At 33.8% G+C, this 20,990-nt stretch overlaps 1 protein-coding gene across 2 annotated transcripts in view; it reads left to right on the forward strand.

The window, feature by feature from the left end:
• The window catches only part of GOLM2 (golgi membrane protein 2), a 102,030-nt gene extending 82,596 nt beyond the window's left edge, over positions 1-19,434 (forward strand). The window contains exons 9-10 of one of the 2 annotated variants that reach the window (XM_082388791.1): positions 10,871-11,038; positions 17,317-19,434. In XM_082388791.1, the coding sequence (XP_082244917.1) occupies positions 10,871-11,038; positions 17,317-17,387 (239 nt within the window). In that variant the 3' untranslated portion in view covers positions 17,388-19,434. The remainder of the gene's footprint in view (positions 1-10,870; positions 11,039-17,316) is intronic. The other variant, XM_082388792.1, reaches the window with a different exon arrangement.
• Positions 19,435-20,990: the final 1,556 nt, after the last annotated feature.

The raw sequence follows: 20,990 nt of genomic DNA on the forward strand, positions 1-20,990 counted from the left end.
ATTGCTTAATGCCAGGATTTAAATAAGGCCCCATCTTCCTTGGCAGAGGAAGCAGAAAATAAATGTTGCTGACTGCCATCAAGAACTACAGTGTTTAGCAACCTGAAGGCTTATGGAGCCAGAAACCTGCAGATGCAGCCTTATGACCACACTGCATGGTCATACCACATCACTATTAGTTCTGTAATGAATCTGTGCTATCCCAAATAGCATCATGATATAGAAACTCTGAAATGTGATTTAAAAATCTTATCCTAGACTGGGGAACTGGGACATCTCTAAAATGAATACATAATAAAATAAAACAATTTTATTTTAAATAAAATAAAATAAAATGAATAGATAATATAGGTGAACACAGAGAGGGTAGAAGAGAAAAAACACAAATACCCCGCCTCCCATACACACATCCACACTGAAAATTAATCAGCAAACCAAAACCCCCAAATATATGAAAAATGTTAATGCTAAGAGAGCCAACATATCAACAATTGAAACATGAAAATTATTTTTGTGTTTAAGGGTCCTCAAAGAGAGATGAAGAAATAACTTATTCAAAAAAAGAAGAGATTAAGAAACAGGCAGAAATAAAACAAAAACAGCTAGCTATAAAAACCAGTTATACATTTTAGAAATGAAAAGTATAATCATTGAAATAAAAAATCAGCTTATGAGATAGACCATGAACATAGTTGACTGACTGATTAGGAATCTTGTACTGAGATATTCAACAAGAATGTAGCACAGAGTAGCAAAGACATAGATAGATATAGAGATAAGTATATATCATATGTATATGTGACAGAGATGTTAAGAGAGACAGAAGATATATGTGTGTCTAATAGGAGTTTTGAATAGAGTAAATGGTAGATAATCAATACTTGAAAAGAAATTTGAAAACTTTAAAGCGCTCAGAATTTTCTGAGGTTGAAGAAAGACATGAATTGTTAGATCAGATATGCCTGGGATAAATGAAGAAAGTCTTTGCTTTTAGGCATTGTAGGAAAACCTCAGAGTATCTAAAAATAACGGGAAAAATCTTAAATGATACCAGAAAATATAGATTATTTCCAGGGAATGACAATTATATTGACAGCAGATTTTTCATCAGCAAATTAAATGCCAGACAATAACAGAATAGTATATTCATTGTGATGAGTAGAAGATAACTACCAACATAGAATATTATACCAGCTAATGAGGACAGCAAGGACAAAATGAAGACGTACTCAGTGGGTAGAGGCGGAATAGGAGATAATATTGAAAGAAAGGAAGAAGAAAATTCAAAGAAAGGCATCTAAACAGTAAAATCAAAGAAATAAGATCAAATACTACAAAAGCCATGATAAATATAAACAGATTAAAGTTACCTGTTATAAGAGATGATAAAAGGATATGCAAATCAAATCCAGCTATATATAGTGTTTACCACTAAATCTTAAACACAAACACGTAGAAAACATGAAAATAAAAAGACTATAAAAGAGGCTTCTCACTTCTGGGTATATACCCAAAAGAATTGAAAACAGGGACTTGAACAGGTATTTGTACATTCATATTCATAACAACATTATTCACAATAGCCAAAAGGTGGAAGCAACCCAAGTATTTCAACAAATGAATGGATAAACAAAATATGGCATATATGTACAATGGAATATTATTCAGCTTTAAAAAGGAATGAAATTCTGACACATGCTACAACATAGATGAACCTTCAAAACGTTATGATAGGGCTTCCCTGGTGGCGCAGTGGTTGAGAATCTGCCTGCCAATGCAGGGGACACGGGTTCGAGCACTGGTCTGGGAAGATCCCACATGCCGCGGAGCAACTAGGCCCGTGAGCCACAACTACTGAGCCTGCGCGTCTGGAGCCTGTGCTCCGCAACAAGAGAGGCCACGATAGTGAGAGGCCCGCGCACCGCGATGAAGAGTGGCCCCCGCTCACCACAACTAGAGAAAGCCCTCGCACAGAAACGAAGACCCAACACAGCCAAAAATAAATAAATAAATTAATTAATTAATTAAAATATTTAAAAAAAAACGTTATGATAAGTGAAATAAGCCAGTCACAAAAGGCAAATACTGTTGTGATTCCACTTATATGAGGTACCTAGAGTAGTAAAATTTCATAGAAACAGAATGGTGGTTGCCAGGGTCTGGGTGGAGAAGGGGGTATTGTTTAATGCATACAAAGTTTCAGTTTGGGAAGATGAAAAAAGTTCTGAACATAGATGGTGGTGATGGTTATAGTAAACACTGTCAATGTATTTAATGACCACAACACTGTCAATGTATTTAATGCCACTGAACTATACACTTAAAAATGGTTAAGATGGTAAATCTTATGTAATGTATATTTTGCTATAATGTAAGAAAAAAAGATATTCCTTGGAGAAATAATAATCAAAAGAAAGCTGATGTAAAGTATTAGCAAATAACAATAGATTTTAAGGAAAAAAGAAAAAGGATACTCCATAGTAACAAGAGGAACAATCTCCTAAAAAGAGGGAATCCTCATCTAAATACATAGCCGGGAAATAGGAAGACAAAAAGCTGATGCAATTTCAAGGAGTAATTGATGACTACATAATTAATGGGAAACGTTTTAATATACTTCTTTCAAAACTTATAAATCACCAAGACTATAGAAATTTTGAAGCAAAAACTATTGTTTATTCAAATATATATAAATGTATACAGATCCCATTGCTTAATGAAGAGAAAAACATTTTTCAAGTACTCATGGAATAATTATAGAGGTTGCCTAGATACTAGGTCATAGGGAGTCTTAATAAATGTCACACAATTTATATCATGAATATTATTTTAAAACTCCTGTATTATAAACTATAAAGAGTCAATCCTCAACTCTATTTTGGGGGGATTTGTAATGGGCATTTCAAATTTTACAGAACTGAATGATACAATAATATAAGTACCACACATATCAAAATGTGAGGAATACATCTGAAATAGTATTTACAGCTAAATTTATGGCCTCAAAAGCATTAAGGAAAAAAAACTAAAAATTAAATGAGTTGAATTCAACCCCAAAACAGTAGTAGTAATAGTAGTAGTGGTGGTAGTAAGTGTACTTCTACTGGTATAATGATGGTGGTACTAAGTTCCCTGACCAAGGATCGAACCTGTGCCCCCTGCAGTGGAAGCGCAGAGTCTTAACCACTGGGCCACCAAGGAAGTCCCGCAAGGAAGTTTCATAACACTTTCAAGACTACTTAGCTAGTAAGTAGCTAAGTTGGGGTTAGAAACTAAGCAAATCTAGCTCAGAGAAAGAGGGAGCAAAAAAATCACAAAGGAAACCTAAAGAATGTAGAAGGGAGGAAAAAATAAAAGACAAGAGCAGTTATAAATGAAATGGAAAATGAAGACTAATTAGGAGCAAAAAGGAAAACCACAAAAAACTTAAGATAAACGTACCCCTACTAATATTAATGAAGAAAAATAGAAGAGATAAAATAAATAATATTCTAAAAACTTTGACAATGAATTTGAAAACTTAGATCAAATGAATAGTTTCCTGGAAAATTAATTACAAAAATTAGCTCAAGAAGGTTTGAAAATTTTAGTAAACCGGTAACTATTAAATAAGTTGAATAGGTAATCAAAAGTCTCACCACATCCCAAAAGAGATGCTGTTTTAAATAATAAGAAAGTTTAGCTAGATTACTAAATTCAGGATCACTGTATAAAATTGATAATTAAATCAACAAAACCAAGAACTGCTTCTTTGAAAAGACTAGTGAAAATAAGACCCCTAGCACAGATCAAGACAGAAAGAGATGGCACAAATTAACAATATGAGGAATGAAAAAGAGAGCATCAATATAGAGCCTACAAATAACAATATTAGAAGATATTTAGTGAAGTAATATGAATTAGTGTTTGAAACACTAATTGAAAATGAAACATTTGAAAATTTAGAAGAAATGGACAATATCCTAGAAGAACACCTGTATACAAAACTAGCTCAAGAAGGTCAGGAAAATCTGAATAGTCCCATGTCTATTTAAAATATTGAATCTGTAATTTAAAACTTTCCCTTAATGAAATTTTCATGCCCATATGGTTTCACTGGTGAATTCTTACAAACATTTAAGGAAGAAATGCAACCAGTCTAACATGAACTCTTTCAGAGAGTTGAAAAGGTGGACACACTTCCCAACTCATTTTATGAAGCTAGCCATAAATTGGATAGCAAAACTAAGGATGCTATGAAAAAAGAAAATTATACGACAGTCCCTCTTATTGACATAGATATAAAAAATCTTTAAAAAATGTTAGTAAATCAAGTCCAAAGATAGATAAAAATTATATACATAATGCCCATGTTGGATTTATTCTCAGAATGCAAGGTTATTTAATATTTGAAAAGCAGTCTATATAATTTACCACATTCACCACATATGAGAAAAATCAAATAATCATCTCAATACATGCAAAGAAAGCATTCGAGGAAATTCAACATATATTCCTTAAAAACAACAAACTCTAAGCAAAGTAGGATTAGAAGGTAATTTTCTTAATCTGATAAAGAGTATCTGCCAAGATCCTATCACAAACATCATACTTAATGGTGAACTATCAAAAACTTTCCCCTGAAATCCAGAAGAAGACTAGGATAACCATTATTATCACTTTTATTTAGCTTTTCACTGTAGGTCCTAGTCAATGAAATAAAGTACAAGAAAAGAAAATAAACAGTGTAGAGATTAGAAAGGAAGAAATAAAACTGATATTAAGATGATTTCTTATATAGAAAATTCAAAAGCAATTTACAAACTATTAAATAAATATATTTAGCAAAGTTATTAGATATAGGATTAATATAAAAATTAATTGCATTTATATATGTCAGCAGTAAACATATAAAATGAAATTTTTAAAAAGAAACTTTTTTTTAGCTTTTTGCAGGTGACTTTTTTTATTTGACGTATAGTTGATTTACAGTGTTGTGTTACTTTCAGGTATACAGCAAAGTGATTCAGCTATACATATATATGTCTTGCTAAGAATAGCCAAGACAATCTATAAGGAGAACAAAACTTATTGATGTCCACTACCAGATATCAAGACTTATTATAAAAACTGTTATTGATAAAGTAATTCAGACAGTGTGGTATTTGCACAAGAATGGACAAATGGACCAATGGAACAGAACAGAGAATACGGGAACTGACTACATATATATGATCACTTGATTTATGACAGAGTTGATACTGCAGTGCAATGGGGGGAAGGATAGTCTTTTCAATAAATAGTACTGGGTCAGTTGGATAGCCAAGTGGAAAAATAATAACCTTGGCCCCCCTATCTCACATAATACACAGAATTAAATTCAAGATAGATTGCAGATTTAAAATTTTAAGCTAATAAAACTTCTGGAGGAAAACAGGAGAATATATTCATGATGTGGAGTAGGCAAAGATTTCTAAAACCAGGTAAGCCCCCAAAAAAGCTAACCATAAATGAAAAAGATGATAAATTGGGCTTTATTAAAATTAAGAATTTTGTTAATCAAAAGATTGATCATAAGAGTGAGAAGATGTACATACCATGCAATTTGGCACCTAATATGTTACCTACAAACGTTTTTATATATAAGGAGGCATGTACAAGAATATTTATTGTTTATTACATTGAAAATTGAAAACAAATACTCATCAGTATGATAATATCAAGGTGTATGTACCAGACATACAGTGGAATCACATACAGTGGAATCACATAGGAGTTAAAATAAATGAATAAAGCTACATTTATCAACATGGATAAATCTCAAAAGCATAATGTGGAGGGAATAAAGCAAGTTGCAGAACAGATATATTAAGATGCTTTGTTGGGAGTCCCCCAGGACCACCCTGAGGCTTGATGATTCAATAGAAGAGTTCACAGGACCCAGAGGAGTTATAATACTCACAGTTATAGTTTAGTACAGCAGAAGGACAGAGATTAAAATTGGTAAATGGAAAGGCTCATGGAGCGAGGTCCAGGGAAAAGCAGATGTAAGCTTCCAGGTGTCTCCTTCCAGTCTCCAGCAAAGAAGTGTGACAAAACACATGTGAAGTGTTGCCAACCAGGGAAGCTCATGTGATCCTTGGTGTCCAGGGTTTTTATTGGGGGTCATTCATGTAGCATCCTCATGTAGTCATGTAGTGCCCACGTGACTGAGGTCAACTATTCAGACTCTAGACCTGCCTGCCTCCACCTAGCAAAAACAAATATTCACCATGAATCACTTCATTAGGATAAATTTGTCCAATCAAACTGGTAAGCATGGCTCAAGGGCTCAGAAGTTATCTCCCACAGTCAAGCCAAGGACCAGTCCTGAAGACAAGCCTTTCTTTGCAATGTACAATGACCTTATGAAGTAGATATAGGAAGCCTTTTAAAATCTCTGACTTTAAAGGTCTTCCATAATTATTCCCAATTCAAACTTCATCTTTCAAACTTCATCTTTCTGCTTTCTAATACAAATCCAGTCAAATTAATCTCTTTACTGTCTCCTGAATACTCCATCTTCGTTCTTATTTGAATGCTCCTTTCCTTCTCTCTGTCATGGTCCAATATATTTGCCTCTCTTTTGTGAGGCAAACATGATAACCACTACACTATAGAAACCTGATTGCCTCTTTTTTGAAACCTTCCTTTCTAGCTCTAACCCACACTGATTTCTCCCTTGTATAATTTTTTGCAAATATGATGCCTAATAATTAGATAATTTAGCAGTCTGTTATATTGATCAGCATCATGCATTTTATTTATATAGCCATATTCATTCACTGTCTACTGTGAAGTTTGATATCCCCAACTTGACTGGCAATTTTATGTAGTTGGCTCTGTTTTTTGTCTCTTGTTGTCTATTGTACTGTATGAATTACTATTGTGGTCATCCATTCTTGTTAGTGATTTTCTTATTATCTCTGTAGGTCACTGTAATTGTAGTATGGAAATTTTATGACTGAATTCAGGCTAGTCAGAACACCAAACACCTTTAAAAAAAAGAAGAAACTTTGTAAATTGTTTGTTGGAATATTATAATAGGTACAGGTCAACCATTTCTTTGATTAATATACCATGTCTTATAATATTAGTTAAATTAACTATATTTTGCAATAACTTTTTTAGACTAATTTTTTGGTCTTCTATATTTCATAATTCTCATAAAAAATGAAAATATTTTCTTGGAGGAAATAGTGTATCTTGAGAAACTCACTAGTAACTACCATATTAAAATGTTTATATATTTAAAACAGCAATTTCACATTGCATAAAGATGATTTAACTGCTCCAGGTATTTTGTCCATAATATTGCATATTAAAAAAAGAAAATATAGATTTCTATAAATCTCCCTTTTTTCTTTTTACATTGACATCAGTTATTCTATCATAAGAGAAACAGATAATAATGACACCAAAATGTTTTGTTTTGTATTACTATCATTAGGAGACAGGGTCTTTCTCACAAATAGCTTACCTATTCTTCTCTTGTTACTCTTTTTCCTTCTTAACTCTTGTACATCCATTTCTTTTCTCTAACTCTGTTTTATCAACTTTTCCATTTATTTATTGTACATAGCCAACTCTATTCTAGAATAGATTTAAGATGACTTTATGCTCTTTTTTATTATCCCCATTTACTTCAGTCTCCTGTTGTAAACTGCCCCCCTGCCAAAAAAAAGCCTATGTGAGTATGATTTGTTCTTTAACTATTTTCCTGATTGACTATTTTTTTTATTGCAGTATAGCTGATTTACAATATTACATTATTTTCAGGTGTACAACATGGTTATTCAAAATTTTTATAGATTATGCTCCATTTAACATTATTATAAAATGTTGGCTCTATTCCCGCTGTTGGACAATATATCCTTATAGCTTATTTATTCTATATATAGTACTTTGTACTTCTTAATCCCCTACCCCTATCTTGCACTTCCCCCCTTTTCTCTCCCCACTGGTAACCACTAGTTTGTTTGTTTGGGTTTTTTTAATTAATTTATTTATTTTTGGCTGCGTTGGGTCTTCGTTGTTGCTAGTTTGTTCTTTGTATCTGCAAGTCTGTTTCTGTTTTGTTATATTCATTAGTTTGTTTTATTTTTTAGATTCCATGTATAAGTGATAACATACAGTATGTATCTTTCTCTGTCTGACTTATTTCACTAAGCATAATACCCTCTCTGTCCATCCATGTTGTTGCAAATGGCAAAATTTTCATTCTTTTTTATGGTTAAGTAGTATTCCATTGTATATATATACCACATCTTCTTTATCCATTCATCTATTGATGGACACTTAGATTGCTTCCATATCTTGGCTATTGTAAATAATACTGCTATGAACATTGGGGGGTACATGTATCTTTTTGAATTAGTATTTGCATTTTCTTCAGATATATACCCAAGACTGAAATTGCTGGATTATATGGTAGTTTTTTGTTTTTCTTTTAGGCCACACTGTGCCAAATGTGGGATCTTAGTTCCCCAACCAGGGATCAAACCTGTGCCCCCTGCATTGGGAGTGCAGAATCTTAACCACTGGACTGCCAGGGAAGTCCCTATTTTTAGGGGGGTTTTTTGTTTTGTTTTGTTTTTTAAAGTTATTTTAGGCTGCCTTGGGTCTTTGTTGCTGCGCGCGGGCTTTCTTTAGTTGCGGTGAGCGAGGGGTACTCTTCGTTGCGGTGTGCAGGCTTCTCATTGCAGTGGCGTCTCTTGTTGCAGAGCACGGGCTCTAGGTGCACAGGCTTCAGTAGTTGTGGCACATGGGCTCAGTAGTTGTGGCTCGTGGGCTCTAGAGCGCAGGCTCAGTAGTTGTGGTACACGGGCTTAGTTGCTCCACGGCATGTGGGATCTTCCAGGACCAGGGCTTGAACCCATGTCCCCTGCATTGGCAGGCAGATTCTTAACCACTGTGCCACCAGGGAAGCCCTATTTTTAGTTTTTAGGTTTTTTAATTTATTTATTTATTTATTTTATTTTATTTATTTTCGCTGTGTTGGGTCTTCGTTGGCTGCGCACAGGCTTTCTCTAGTTGTGGTGAGTGGGGGCTAGTCCTCATTGTGGTGCACAGGCTTCTCATTGTGGCTTCTCTTGTTACGGAGCACGGGCTCTAGGCGCGCAGGCTTCAGTAGTTGCAGCATGCTGGCTCAGTAGTTGTGGCTCGTGGGCTCTAGAGTGCAGGCTCAGTAGTTGTGGCACACGGGCTTAGTTGCTCCACGGCATGTGGGATCTTCCCGGACCAGGGCTCAAACCCGTGTCCCCTGCATTGGCATGTGGATTCTTAACCACTGTGCCATCAGGGAAGCCCTATTTTTAGTTTTTTTAGGGAACTTCCATGCTGTTTTCCACAGTGGCTGCACCAATTTACATTCCCACCAACAGTGCACAACAATTCCCTTTTCTCCACACCCTTTCCAGCATTTATTATTTATAGACTTTTTGATGATAGCCATTCTGATCGGTGTGAGGTAATACCTCATTGTGGTTTTGATTTACATTTCTCTAATAATTAGCATTGTTGAGCATCTTTTCATGTGCCTGTTGGCCATCTGTATGTCTTCTTTGGAAAAATGTTTATTCAGCCCATTTTTTAATCAGGTTGTTTGTGTTTTTGATATTGAGTTGTATAAGCTGTGTATATATTTTGATATTTCCTGAATGACTCTTTACACAGCAATTAGAAATATATTGGCCTGATGATGTGGTGAGCCATCTGTAGAATTGACCAATACCTCCATAATTCTTTCTCTTTGTACTTAACTTTTCTTTCCAAGCAGAGGAAGTTTGTCTCATTGCAATGTGAATTTTAAAAATATAATTCTAAAAATTTTAAACCTATCATAGAAAGTGTTTATAATTTCTAAAAAAGTCTTAAATTCTTACATCATCAGTAAGTTAATGTTATTCATATTTTAGGGATTTACTAAAATTTACATTAAAATTTACTTTTTTGCCACTTCAGTGTCAAAGTAGTTTAACTTGTGTTGTGAGTCACACCTTAGTTTGCCTAGCATTTTTATTTTCAATGTCCATTTGTTGAATATTGTTGAATAGCTTTCTACAGTAGGTGTTATGTCTGTTGCTCTTCTTGATTTCTAATTGCTATGAATGTGTATAATATAACACCCTCATGTCGGTCAACTTTCTTAAGCTTCCTCTGTCATTGACTTTTAGAAATATGGTTCAGGAAATGAGAAAGAATAAATCAGAATTACTTGGGATGTTTTTCAAAACACATACCACTAGGGATTCTGATAGTTTACTCTCTTTGCCATCCCTCCTTGGTAATCCATGACTATAGTGAATCACTGTTAGTGAAGAAACTTAAAGTAGCCCTCCAGTATGTTAGTTTGTCTTATTTTCCAAAAGGAAACTAGCCTACACGGTACTCATTTATGCTGATAAGAAAAGTTATCAAAATTATTCGTGGAAAGTGATATTTCACAAAGCAGTAAATGGCTACAGATTTCAAATATGTATTGTATCTAGTAATAAAATTATTTATTCTTCTCCTAAAGTGTTAAATTAGACAAATACTTCTATCAGAGAAGTTGTTGGTTATTAGGAAAACAATTCTGAAAATTGTGCCCTTTTCTTTAAGAAAACATTCAAACCTTAAGCAGCAAGTACTGGAATTAACACAAAAGAGAAATTCTTAAATAAAATTATTTTCTGTCTTCATTCTTATTTCCTTTTATCTTGGATAACCTTCAGAAAGTGTATCTTTTTTTTATAACCAGTATCCTGAAAATTGCCAGGTTTCACGTGTCTACTTTCTGGTCTACCTCCAGTATAGGTCCCTTCTTTTCTTCTCTCTTCACTCTTGAATTAATCCTCTACCTACTTCACAGGCCGATTCTTTGATGAGAATGAATCCCCTGTTGATCCGCAGCATGGCTCTAAACTGGCGGATTATAATGGGGATGATGGTAACGTAGGTGAGTATGAGGCAGACAAGCAGGCTGAGCTGGCTTACAATGAGGAAGAAGATGGTGATGGTGGAGAGGAAGACGTCCAAGGTGAGCGTGGGCCTGGCCTCCATGCTGTGACCGTGAAACCCACCTCTAAGTTTTTTGGTTGAATTTGTGTAGAATTTTCCCCACTTAATAGCAGTACAGTCTTAATACAGAGAGGTTCTGTGCAGTTTTTCAATTTTATTTTGAAAACAATTTTATGATAGTGGTATTTGTAGACCTTTAAACAAATCATTTTAATTTTTTTCATTTTTATTTATTATGTGATATGTATTAGTGTTTATAGTTACAATTTGAAATTCAGACTCTTCAGAAATTTTAGAATTAAATTGTTTAAAATGGCTCTAGACTTTACCTAAGGCAAATACTCCCAGAAAAAAATCGTTTCCAATTTCTCATCTGAAAGCATTTCATCATTCTAAGTACAGATATTAACCAGACAGCCACAAAGGGAATGGTCTTGTCCACACTGAAGATAAGATTATTTCACTAATGATTCAGCATAGGAAGGCTGTTTTTGAAATTTGTTCTGAGAGGCTTAAAATTTATACTAAACAATCAGTTTGTGAAGATTTGTCTGTTTTGTGTTTAATACACAGATTCAACATATTTTCCTTGTTAACTGTGTTCCTTCTGAACTTTTAACTTAGTGAAAGTTCAGAATCTACTTGTGTGCATGCACCCCTACCCACGCATGCATATCAGAGTATGTTGCTTTATTGCAAGTTCTTAGGCCTGTTTTCTGCCTGCTTATATCATTTAGTAGCATTTATGGAGCTTTTTCTCTTTTCTATAAAAATTGATTATGAACTTAATGTGTGAAGTATTCAATTTTATAATACGTTGCATGAAATATTTTTCAATGTAACCTGTCTTGATTTCTTCCTTAACTCTTTTTAAAGTAATTAAATTTTATTTAGGTTCCTGACAAGAATTGTTTCTGTAAAACTCAGAAGAAAATATAGTTGTCCTAGAATACTACATAGTTAATAGAAAAAGGAAAACTAGAGACTCTGACTTCCACCTAGGCATTATTTTGTTAGCACATTCTAGTTTTGGAAGAATGGTTATTGGATTAGAAAGAGATTAATAAATGCTAGGAGTTATATATGGATATGTTAATGAGAAATTCTCAAACACTTTTTGGTATCAATGAAAAAATTGTACTCATCCGTTTTTCTACAATCTCATCCATTTTTCATAAATCTTACCATTTCTTTCTCATTGCTTTTGTAATTTGTTTGGATTATATTTATTTGCAATTATTTATAACAGTTTTAAGGCTTTTTCATGCATGCATATCGTATCACCAATTAGATTGTAAGCTCTTGGAGGGCAGGAATTTTCATTTATTTTGCCTTCTATTTTGTTTGTACCCTTTCCTGCCTTCATATTCAGCCCCCACCCCCGCAGTAGTCCTTAGCATACCTAGGGCCCTCGATAAATACTGTTAACTGATCATTTTATGCCTTTCTCATTGAGTTTTTATTCTTGTGACTAGGTTAATAACCCATTAACTTCTGGTCTTATAATCTTGCTTGGTTTACACTTTAAACATTCTCTGTTTTTCTTTCATAGAAGCTTCTATCATCTCATTGGATAATTTTGAGGTTTTTATTAGAACAATTAATTTCAGTGATATTGAAAATTATTTCTTATATTTTGGCTATCTTAATGTTGATGACTTTTATCACAAAATTCTCATTTGATATTTTTATGATTTTTATCCATAATAGATACATTTATCTTCAGTGCCTTCTCTCTTTCCTATGCTCTTCTCCCTCTCCCACCCCTAGTTCTCATTGCCACTTTCTACTTTAGGTCCCCAGTACCCTCATGCAACCCCTCCTTTTCCTTTCACAAGAGAATAAATCCATTGATTCTAAGGAATATAAGGAAATGACCTAAGATGATATTCTCAATGATGTAGGGAGGGGATGGTTACATTTTGGGGGTTTCCTCATTTGCAAGTGAATCTTACTTGAGCTGCAGGTTGCCATTTAACATTTTTTTATCCCATTTTGAGGTTCACTAGATGATAGCAGCAGAAGGATAGTGCAGCTACCAAGGGACTCCTTTATCATAGGGAACAGAAAGATGTAAGAACATCTGCTCCAGCAAATACAGAGAGAGAAGTTTGGGTGAACTGACTAAAAAGGAATACTGGAGACTTGAATATTTTTTTTTTTTTTTTGGAGACTTGGATATTTAATACCAAATAATTTTAAACATGTTTTCAGAGATTCTTTAGGTATAGTATTAACTGTCTAAAAAGTGGGGAGGGAGAATTATGGTTCTTCCCTAGTTTATCAACAATATGTATTCCAAATGTTTATTATTAAGTTAGAATATTTAAAAGCATTTCTTCATAGCGTCAGTGTAAAAATACTGGTTGGGTTCCTAGGTCAGTTTGCACTTGCAGCCAAAGCAGGCAATAGAGTGGAAAAAACCATTAGCCTTAGAATAAGGAGACCAGCTGTGTATTGCTTTTCTAGTCACTTATACTCTCTGGGCCACCATTTCTTCATCTGTAATGTAAGGGTGTTGAACTAGAATACATAGATGGTCCTTCTTAGTTCTAAAATTTTGTGGTCACATTCGTAGTGGATTCACTGTAACACAAGTATTAGGGACAAATGTGTTTCATATTTCAGCACGCCTAAAATAACATCTTCCCCCAAACCCTAGAAAGAAAAGTGGAAACTTTATGCTCCCATTGAAACTCTGCAGCCAGAGATTTCAAAAATTGAAGCATGCACTTCAGAAGCACTTTAATGTTTCTACCAGTAGGGGCTCTGCTCTGCTCTCCCTGGTATTAGAAGCAGTTGTGTTTTTTTGTTTTGTTTTTTCTCAAGCTGTTGGGTCCCTAGTATTAGGCATTCCAACTGCAGGACTGAGGTTCTAGCTTCAGCTAAAGACACTGACTTTGGTCTCCGAAATTCTGGATTATGAAATGGAGGCTTTGACAGTATCTCTGCCAATAGGGAGCTAAAGAATTCCAGCTTTATCTCTGATGCCTGTTTGTGCATATTGATCATTTGGGTCAGTACTGCCTGCAGAGTGTTTTCTGTAGAATTAAGTGAAGCCTGTTTTTCCTGTGTTTACAATCCTGGTTTATTTTGATTTTTAATTCCTGGTTTCCTGAAGCATCCTAAAAGAAATATTATTTTATTTACATTGGTGTAAACATTTTTTCCCTGACTTCTGCTGGTGATCCAATGAAAAGGTTAACTAAAAGATTAACTCTGGAAACACTACACATCTGATAGATATATCTTTTAATTCATTCTTTATTATAAAAAGGATATGGATGTTTACAAATTCCCTTTACCCTTATCTTTAATCCCATAGAAGTTCCAAGTTTGTTTAATAGAATATGAAATGCACATTACTAAGTACACCTATGGAAGGAAGTTTAGCATAGTGCCTAAGTGCCTGGATTCTGGAGCCAGACTGCCTAGATTTTAATCCTAGCTCCACCACTTACTAGCTCTGTGACTTTGTGAATTACCTATACCTCTATGCCTTGAAATCCTCATCTGTAAAATAGGGATAAATATAGTTACCTAACTCAATAATTGTTATGTGGATTATATGATTTAAATATTTATTCAGCACTTAGAACAGGATCTTTCACACTGTAAGCACTGTGTTAAGTGTTGAATGAAATAATTTTTTAAAAAATAAAAGGAAGTATAGAGTTTTTTCCCTGGGTTGCCTGCTTTAGAGGACAGTTGCACTTTGGCCTGTGGATTAATTTGTGCATTTTAATGGAGGCTCACTGCCTTATTTCCCCAAGGCATTCTTGCTTGGTAGAGCTTGCTTTATGGAGGTGGTCCTTTCTTGACTTAAGAGGGAATTTAGAAATTATAAATATCTTTATATTTAATAGTCACTTTATGTTGATGAGTTATTTACAGATTTTGCTTCTTTGTAAAATGAAATAAAATATTAGTCCATATAGTTATATTTAGTCACTGTTATTGTATATCAGATTTGGTTAGGTAATTTTGTCATAGATAAATGCAAAGAGGTTGTTGGTAGAAACTTGAATTCTGTTTAGAATAGCTACACTGAAAGTGGACTCTAGTTAATGTAAATGATAGCTCAATGTAAGAAAAAGGCAATCAGAAGTCCAATGAAATTATGAAAAAGCAATGTGAAGGCACCATATTAAAACTTTGCTAAAGAGCATAAATTAATAAAACCAACAAACTCCTCCTTATATTTATAGAGGACTTTGGAAGTAAAGACTGCCTTCCTATGCATTAATTTACTTTGAAGTTGGAAAAATAGTTGTTACCCTAGTCTACCGAGAAGGTAATTAGAAGTCTAAAGAGATTCAGGAACTAGATCATGTTTGTTAAGTGCCTGAGCCAGGACTAGGGTTCTGTTTTTCTGTTCCTAGACCTTTGCTGTTATCTTATTTTCTCTTTACAATTATTTATTTAAAAATCTCAAAAAGTAACATCATTTTTTCCTTTGAATAACTTTCCTGTTAAATTTCTAGAAATTCTCCTTTATATAGTAGCTTTTCCCACTGCTCCATGGTGATTGTCTTCATTTAATTACTAAAGTCCTAAAAGATGTGTTTATAACCATATGGTGAGGTCCCATAACATGGGTCCTAAGGAGAGCTTTCTGGAGAGGTGCCAGTGGTTATTTTCCTTTTTAAAACCAAGATAATTTTTTAAAGTATGAAGAGTTCTTTGATAAGAGAATGATTAGTATATTTTCGAAATACAAATGTGATTATGGATGTAATTTCAGCCTTTGCACCTAACAGATTTGGGGTTATCATTGCTATTGAATTACAGTGTTAAAAATATGAGATCAATTTGCTAGAATATGAAGAATGATTGCGTGCAATTCTAAAAGAGAATTTCTATAAATTTAACAGGAAAGTTATTGAAAGGTGAGAGAAAGTTGGTTTGTTTGGCATTTCTAATAACTAAATATAAAGAAGAAATAAGAACACGTCATTATGGAAAGTTAATACATAGTACATACACTACATGGTACATACAAATACACGTACAGAGTACATACACCACATGGCATCTTTCTTGAACAAAATGTTACCATAGAATATACTAGAGAAGCTGAGAGTGGAAAACCTATCAAACCTAAAAGAATAGATTGGAGATAGCTATAGTATACATATGAATTTGGAATCCAACCCCTCTTTAAAATATATACCCAGACAGTTATGATAGTAATACTTCAATCTATCAAAAACTAACCTATTGGGTAATTGTAACTGTGAACCAGAAAGTAACAAAAGTTATTTTTAAGGCTGTGGAGGAGCCAAAAGATGTCATTAAAAACCATGTACTAAAAAGGGAGCCTCTTAAGCTCTAATTAAAATACTAATTTTAATACTCTGAGCAGTCTTATTTCAAAACTTGAAGTAGAAATAAGTATAAAATTAGAAAGGAAGAGAAGAATTGTTGTTGGTAGTTAAGCTGAGAGTAGTGAAGTGACAGGTGATAGCCAAGAAGGACCCAGAAAAACCTGTCAATAGCCAAATAAGTCGAACTCTGAAGCACTATATGGAGTCGTTTAGCATAGCTACTCAAAGTGACTTTGAGGATGTTAGTGTCTAATAATATTGTGTGATAGTTTTTTTCTTTTCGATAAAGAAAAGGTTCTTTTTTAACATACTCCATTTAGGAAGTTGCTGGTAAGCTATTTGCAGAATAGCAAAGAAATTCACTAAAACGCTAAATTTGGGGATCATGAGTAACTTTTATTTTTCTTTTATTTTCTAATTTTTACTTGATGACTATGGATTAATTTTACTATTAGAAAAATGTTTGGTTTTTAAAGGCATGAAAATGTATAAAGAACGATTTCTACCAAAGCTTTAATTTAAAGGACTAACTTTCATCTATATAGAAATAATATATTTACATAAAAGGATCAATTCCTCAGTGCTTGTGGAATTCTAAAGCTTTGCTAACTATCTAGCCCTACTTGTTTCTTTCATCCTCTTTCTTTTCTTTTCCCTTCTTCCTTTCTTTCTTCTTTCCTTTCTCTCTCTCCCCCCCCCCACTTTTCTTCTTTTCTTCCTTCCCTTCTTTCTTTTTTCTCTATCATCAAAAGATTTGTTAAAATTAAGTGATTTTCCAAAACAGTTACAGACTTTTCACTCATTTGCCAAGGAACTAAGAAACAGAAGAGCATTTACAGAAGGTGTAAGATAACGAGTAGAGAACTACATTAAGGCTGAAGGAAAAAAAAAAGAGAGAGAGATTATTTGATTGGATTTCTGTAAATGATTTAAAAATAATATTCTTGATACCTGATTATTTTCCTTACAGATGATGAAGAACAAGAACTTCAAATGGATCCTGCAGACTATGGAAAGCAACGTTTCAATGATGCCCTTTAAGCCGTAAAGGAAAACTTCAGAAAACCTAAAGTGCTGTAAAATGGAATCATTTCTACTTTGTCGATTTTGACTTTTGTTGTAAAGATCAGTTGTATCAGTTGTAAAGATACATTGAGATAGATTTAAGGAAAATTTTAAATGAAAGAATGTACCCATGTACATATGTGGACTTTTCATATTGTATTATTAAAGCAGAGACTTTGGGGTTATGTTACAGTTGAGCCAAAAGCAAAGTAAGCAAAACTGTAATCTTTGCATTTAAAGCAAACTAATGTATATTTTACATTTTATTGAGCCTAATTCTTTCCACAAATAGACAAACAGGAAAAATGATTGTACAGTTTATATGTTGCACATAGCATAACCACAATGAGAACAATTATTCAACTGGAAAACGTTTTATACACTAATATATGCTTGTTAGCCCAACAGGTGTTCTGTTCTATCCACCCCTCATCTCATGCTGTTCAAGGAATCATACCTAGAATAGTTGCATGAAAGAGAGGGGAACCTGGAAGCCAAACACTGGGCAGCAATGTGCGAAATCACTTCCCTACTCTTTTTATTTCACATGAGTAATGATGTGTTTTGGCAGATAAGCTTTCAGCTGAGGCCTGATGGAAGCTGAGATAACCTGCAAAGGCATAACAATATTTATGAGTTATACCTTACTTAGTTCATGAAATTGTGAAATGCATGATTGATGATGTATTTTCAATTTTTATTTTTTCAGGTAATACCAGTACTGTTTAACCGTTACTGGCTAAAATTTTTATATTTTCAGAGTTAAAGTTGGTGAAGATATTAATGATTTAAATGCCAGATTCTGAAAGAGGCTAAATCAACCTTGAAATGAATTTGCAATCAGTATTTCAAAGCGTCTCTGGTAGTTTTAGTGATCTTATTTGACTAGACTTTTTCAGAAGTATTAAATAAGCAATTTTAACAGATTTTTATTAATGCACAGATAAGTAGAAGTACAGTGAGATCTACAGCCATTTTATTAAGATAGCTTAAAAGTTTGTAATAAAGATGAAGAACCTTTGTATTTACTTAATATGTTAGTTAAGAACCCATAAACCTCATATTTGCTAGACTTACAAAATTATTTTAAATGCATTTGTCTTTTTTGACACTCTTCAGTAGAACGTGTAAGCTAGCTAATCCTTGTTTTCTGATTGAAAGAACTTTTAAATCTTATCCCCCTCCCCCCAAATAAAAGGTTTTGATCATGAGAAATTTAAGCTTGTTAACTCTGTGTTTCAGAAGGGCTACTGTTAATTGCACATGAACATGAGATGCTTTTTTTCCCCCCTGTACTCAGGTTCTAGTCAAAATTCAAACTTACAGAGATTAAAAAAAAAAAAAAAGAAGGTTGTTCACTTATTGGAGGTGCAAAAATTCTTAGACTTCAGTTTAAAATTATTTAGCAACCCAGAAAAGATGTAGTGATTTACTAAAATTGTTTTTTCTGCCACATCAGAGTTAGTAATTCATGGTTTTGCTGTGAGTAGAGTCAGGCCTATAATGAATAGGTATGATAGTTCACAGAATTTTTTTAAGTGGAGTTAAAGGGAATTGATGTACACCTTTTGGAAGTTAGGGTGGGAAGATGAATCTAAAACAAATTCCTAGTAATACTTTATATTTAATACTGTAAAATCTTTACAAATAAAAACCATGAAATTTCCTGCCTTAGTTCCTTTGTCATAAAAACAATCACTTGGTTATATGGTAGCTATTACTTACACAGCAAAATTTCTTCAATTAGCAGTCTAGACATTTTATAAACTGAGAAATCTTGGATCAATTGATAATATTTTTGACTGTATTAACATTTTAGTGCTATAAAATACTATGTGAATCTCTTAAAATTCTGACATTCTACAGTCTGTATTAGACATGCTGGTTTTATAACGTTTTACTTCTGCCTTAAGATTTACGTTTTTTAAATGTATTTTTGCCCTGAATTAAGTGTTAATTTGATGGAAACTCTGCTTTTAAAACCATCACTTACTGGGTTCTAATAAATTAAAAATTAAACTTGTTTTACTATTTTGCTGATTCTGATACATATACACACATCACACTCATGTGATGCAAATAGTTAGATTTTAACACTAAAATTTGAGTAAATTTAGAATTCATTTTAAGCTAAGCTAAACTAGAATGGCAGAAATTTTTACACTAGCACTGTTTACTGTAATGCTAGTTTATTCAACCAATTTTTAGTGCTTCCTATGTGCCCAGCGTTGTTCTAGGTAGTAAGAATACTGTAGTAAATAAGGTAGACGAGGTTTCTGTTCTCATGGAGCTTACATTCAAGTGGGAGCAGTCAGACAATATACAGGTAAATACATGAATCAGATAATTTTAAATAGTGATAAGTGCTATTATAAATAAAGTTCCAAGGTTCCAAGGTCTATAAAGTTCCAAATAATCAGGTTTTCACATAACTGAAACATTGCAGTTGTGAGGCTAGGGTATCATGAGCAAGGAGAAGAGAAATGAGGCTAAAGAGGTATGGAAGGGGTAAGATTAGGGAGAACCTCATAAGTTTAGGTTATTTGTTACTGACCCATAAAGAGAATATGCAGAATATAAAATATACATGGGAAGATGGTTCCAGGGAAAATGTAAGTATGACTTCAAAGTCATTTCTCAAACATATCCCTTTATTTAAAAAAATAAGATTGTGTGACTTTTTGACTTCTCATTTGTATCATCCTGTAACAACAAAATTTGCTAGAATATGAGGGCAGAGAATGTTAAAAAAAAAAAAAAAGAAAAACATGAGGGAGGTAGTCACTTCCCATAATGGCTGACCTTGGAAACTTCCGTTCTTTCACATGTCTTACCGTATGGTTTTAATAAGACAAACAGTGTGACACGAATACATTTCCAAAGTTTAGGTTACTGAGTCTTAACATCACATGTGGGCCATCAACATTCAGTTCTAATTGGACTACATCTAGTTCCTTTTAAAAGATTCTCCTTGCTAAGGGTTCCAAATGAAAATTAAACCAACTATCCCAAAAAAAAGGGGGGGAATTTAATGGTCCATGTAAGCAAACTGCATATAGGGCAGGTGTCTCCTGGACTTAAGGACAATTGAAACAAGGACTTGAATGCTGCCAACTTGTTTCACCAACTCCCATTTCTGCTTCCCTCTACTTGTTCTTCATTCTCTCAGACCAGCTCCCCTGCTCAAAGCTCTAACCAAGATTTCTAGCAGGTCATGTTTTCCTAGTTTTACCACCTGAGGGGGGCTGCTCCTCTTTCCTTAGTTCCACTTCAGAAAATCTGAGGGAAGGGAGACTTCTGCTTCTGGCTATGATTTAGTAACTTACCTAGCCCTCCTGGATTAGGAGCAACTATAAAACTGGACAAGATATATTAAGCAACTGTTTTCAGGTAGCACAAAACTGAAATTTCTGAGATAAGGGAAACTTAAGCAGTTGATCCCCACAATCACCCTGCTTCCTCTGGTGTAAAGAGGCTGGAGTGCTAAGCCAGGAAGATAGAGATCACAGTGGGGAGCAGCTGAAATATTGGAAATTACGGGATGGGGCATCAAGAGAAGGAAGCAATTCAGAGAGGTGG

Source organism: Balaenoptera borealis (assembly GCF_965194805.1).
Source record: "Balaenoptera borealis genome assembly, chromosome: 3".
NCBI classification, from domain to species: Eukaryota; Metazoa; Chordata; class Mammalia; order Artiodactyla; family Balaenopteridae; genus Balaenoptera; species Balaenoptera borealis.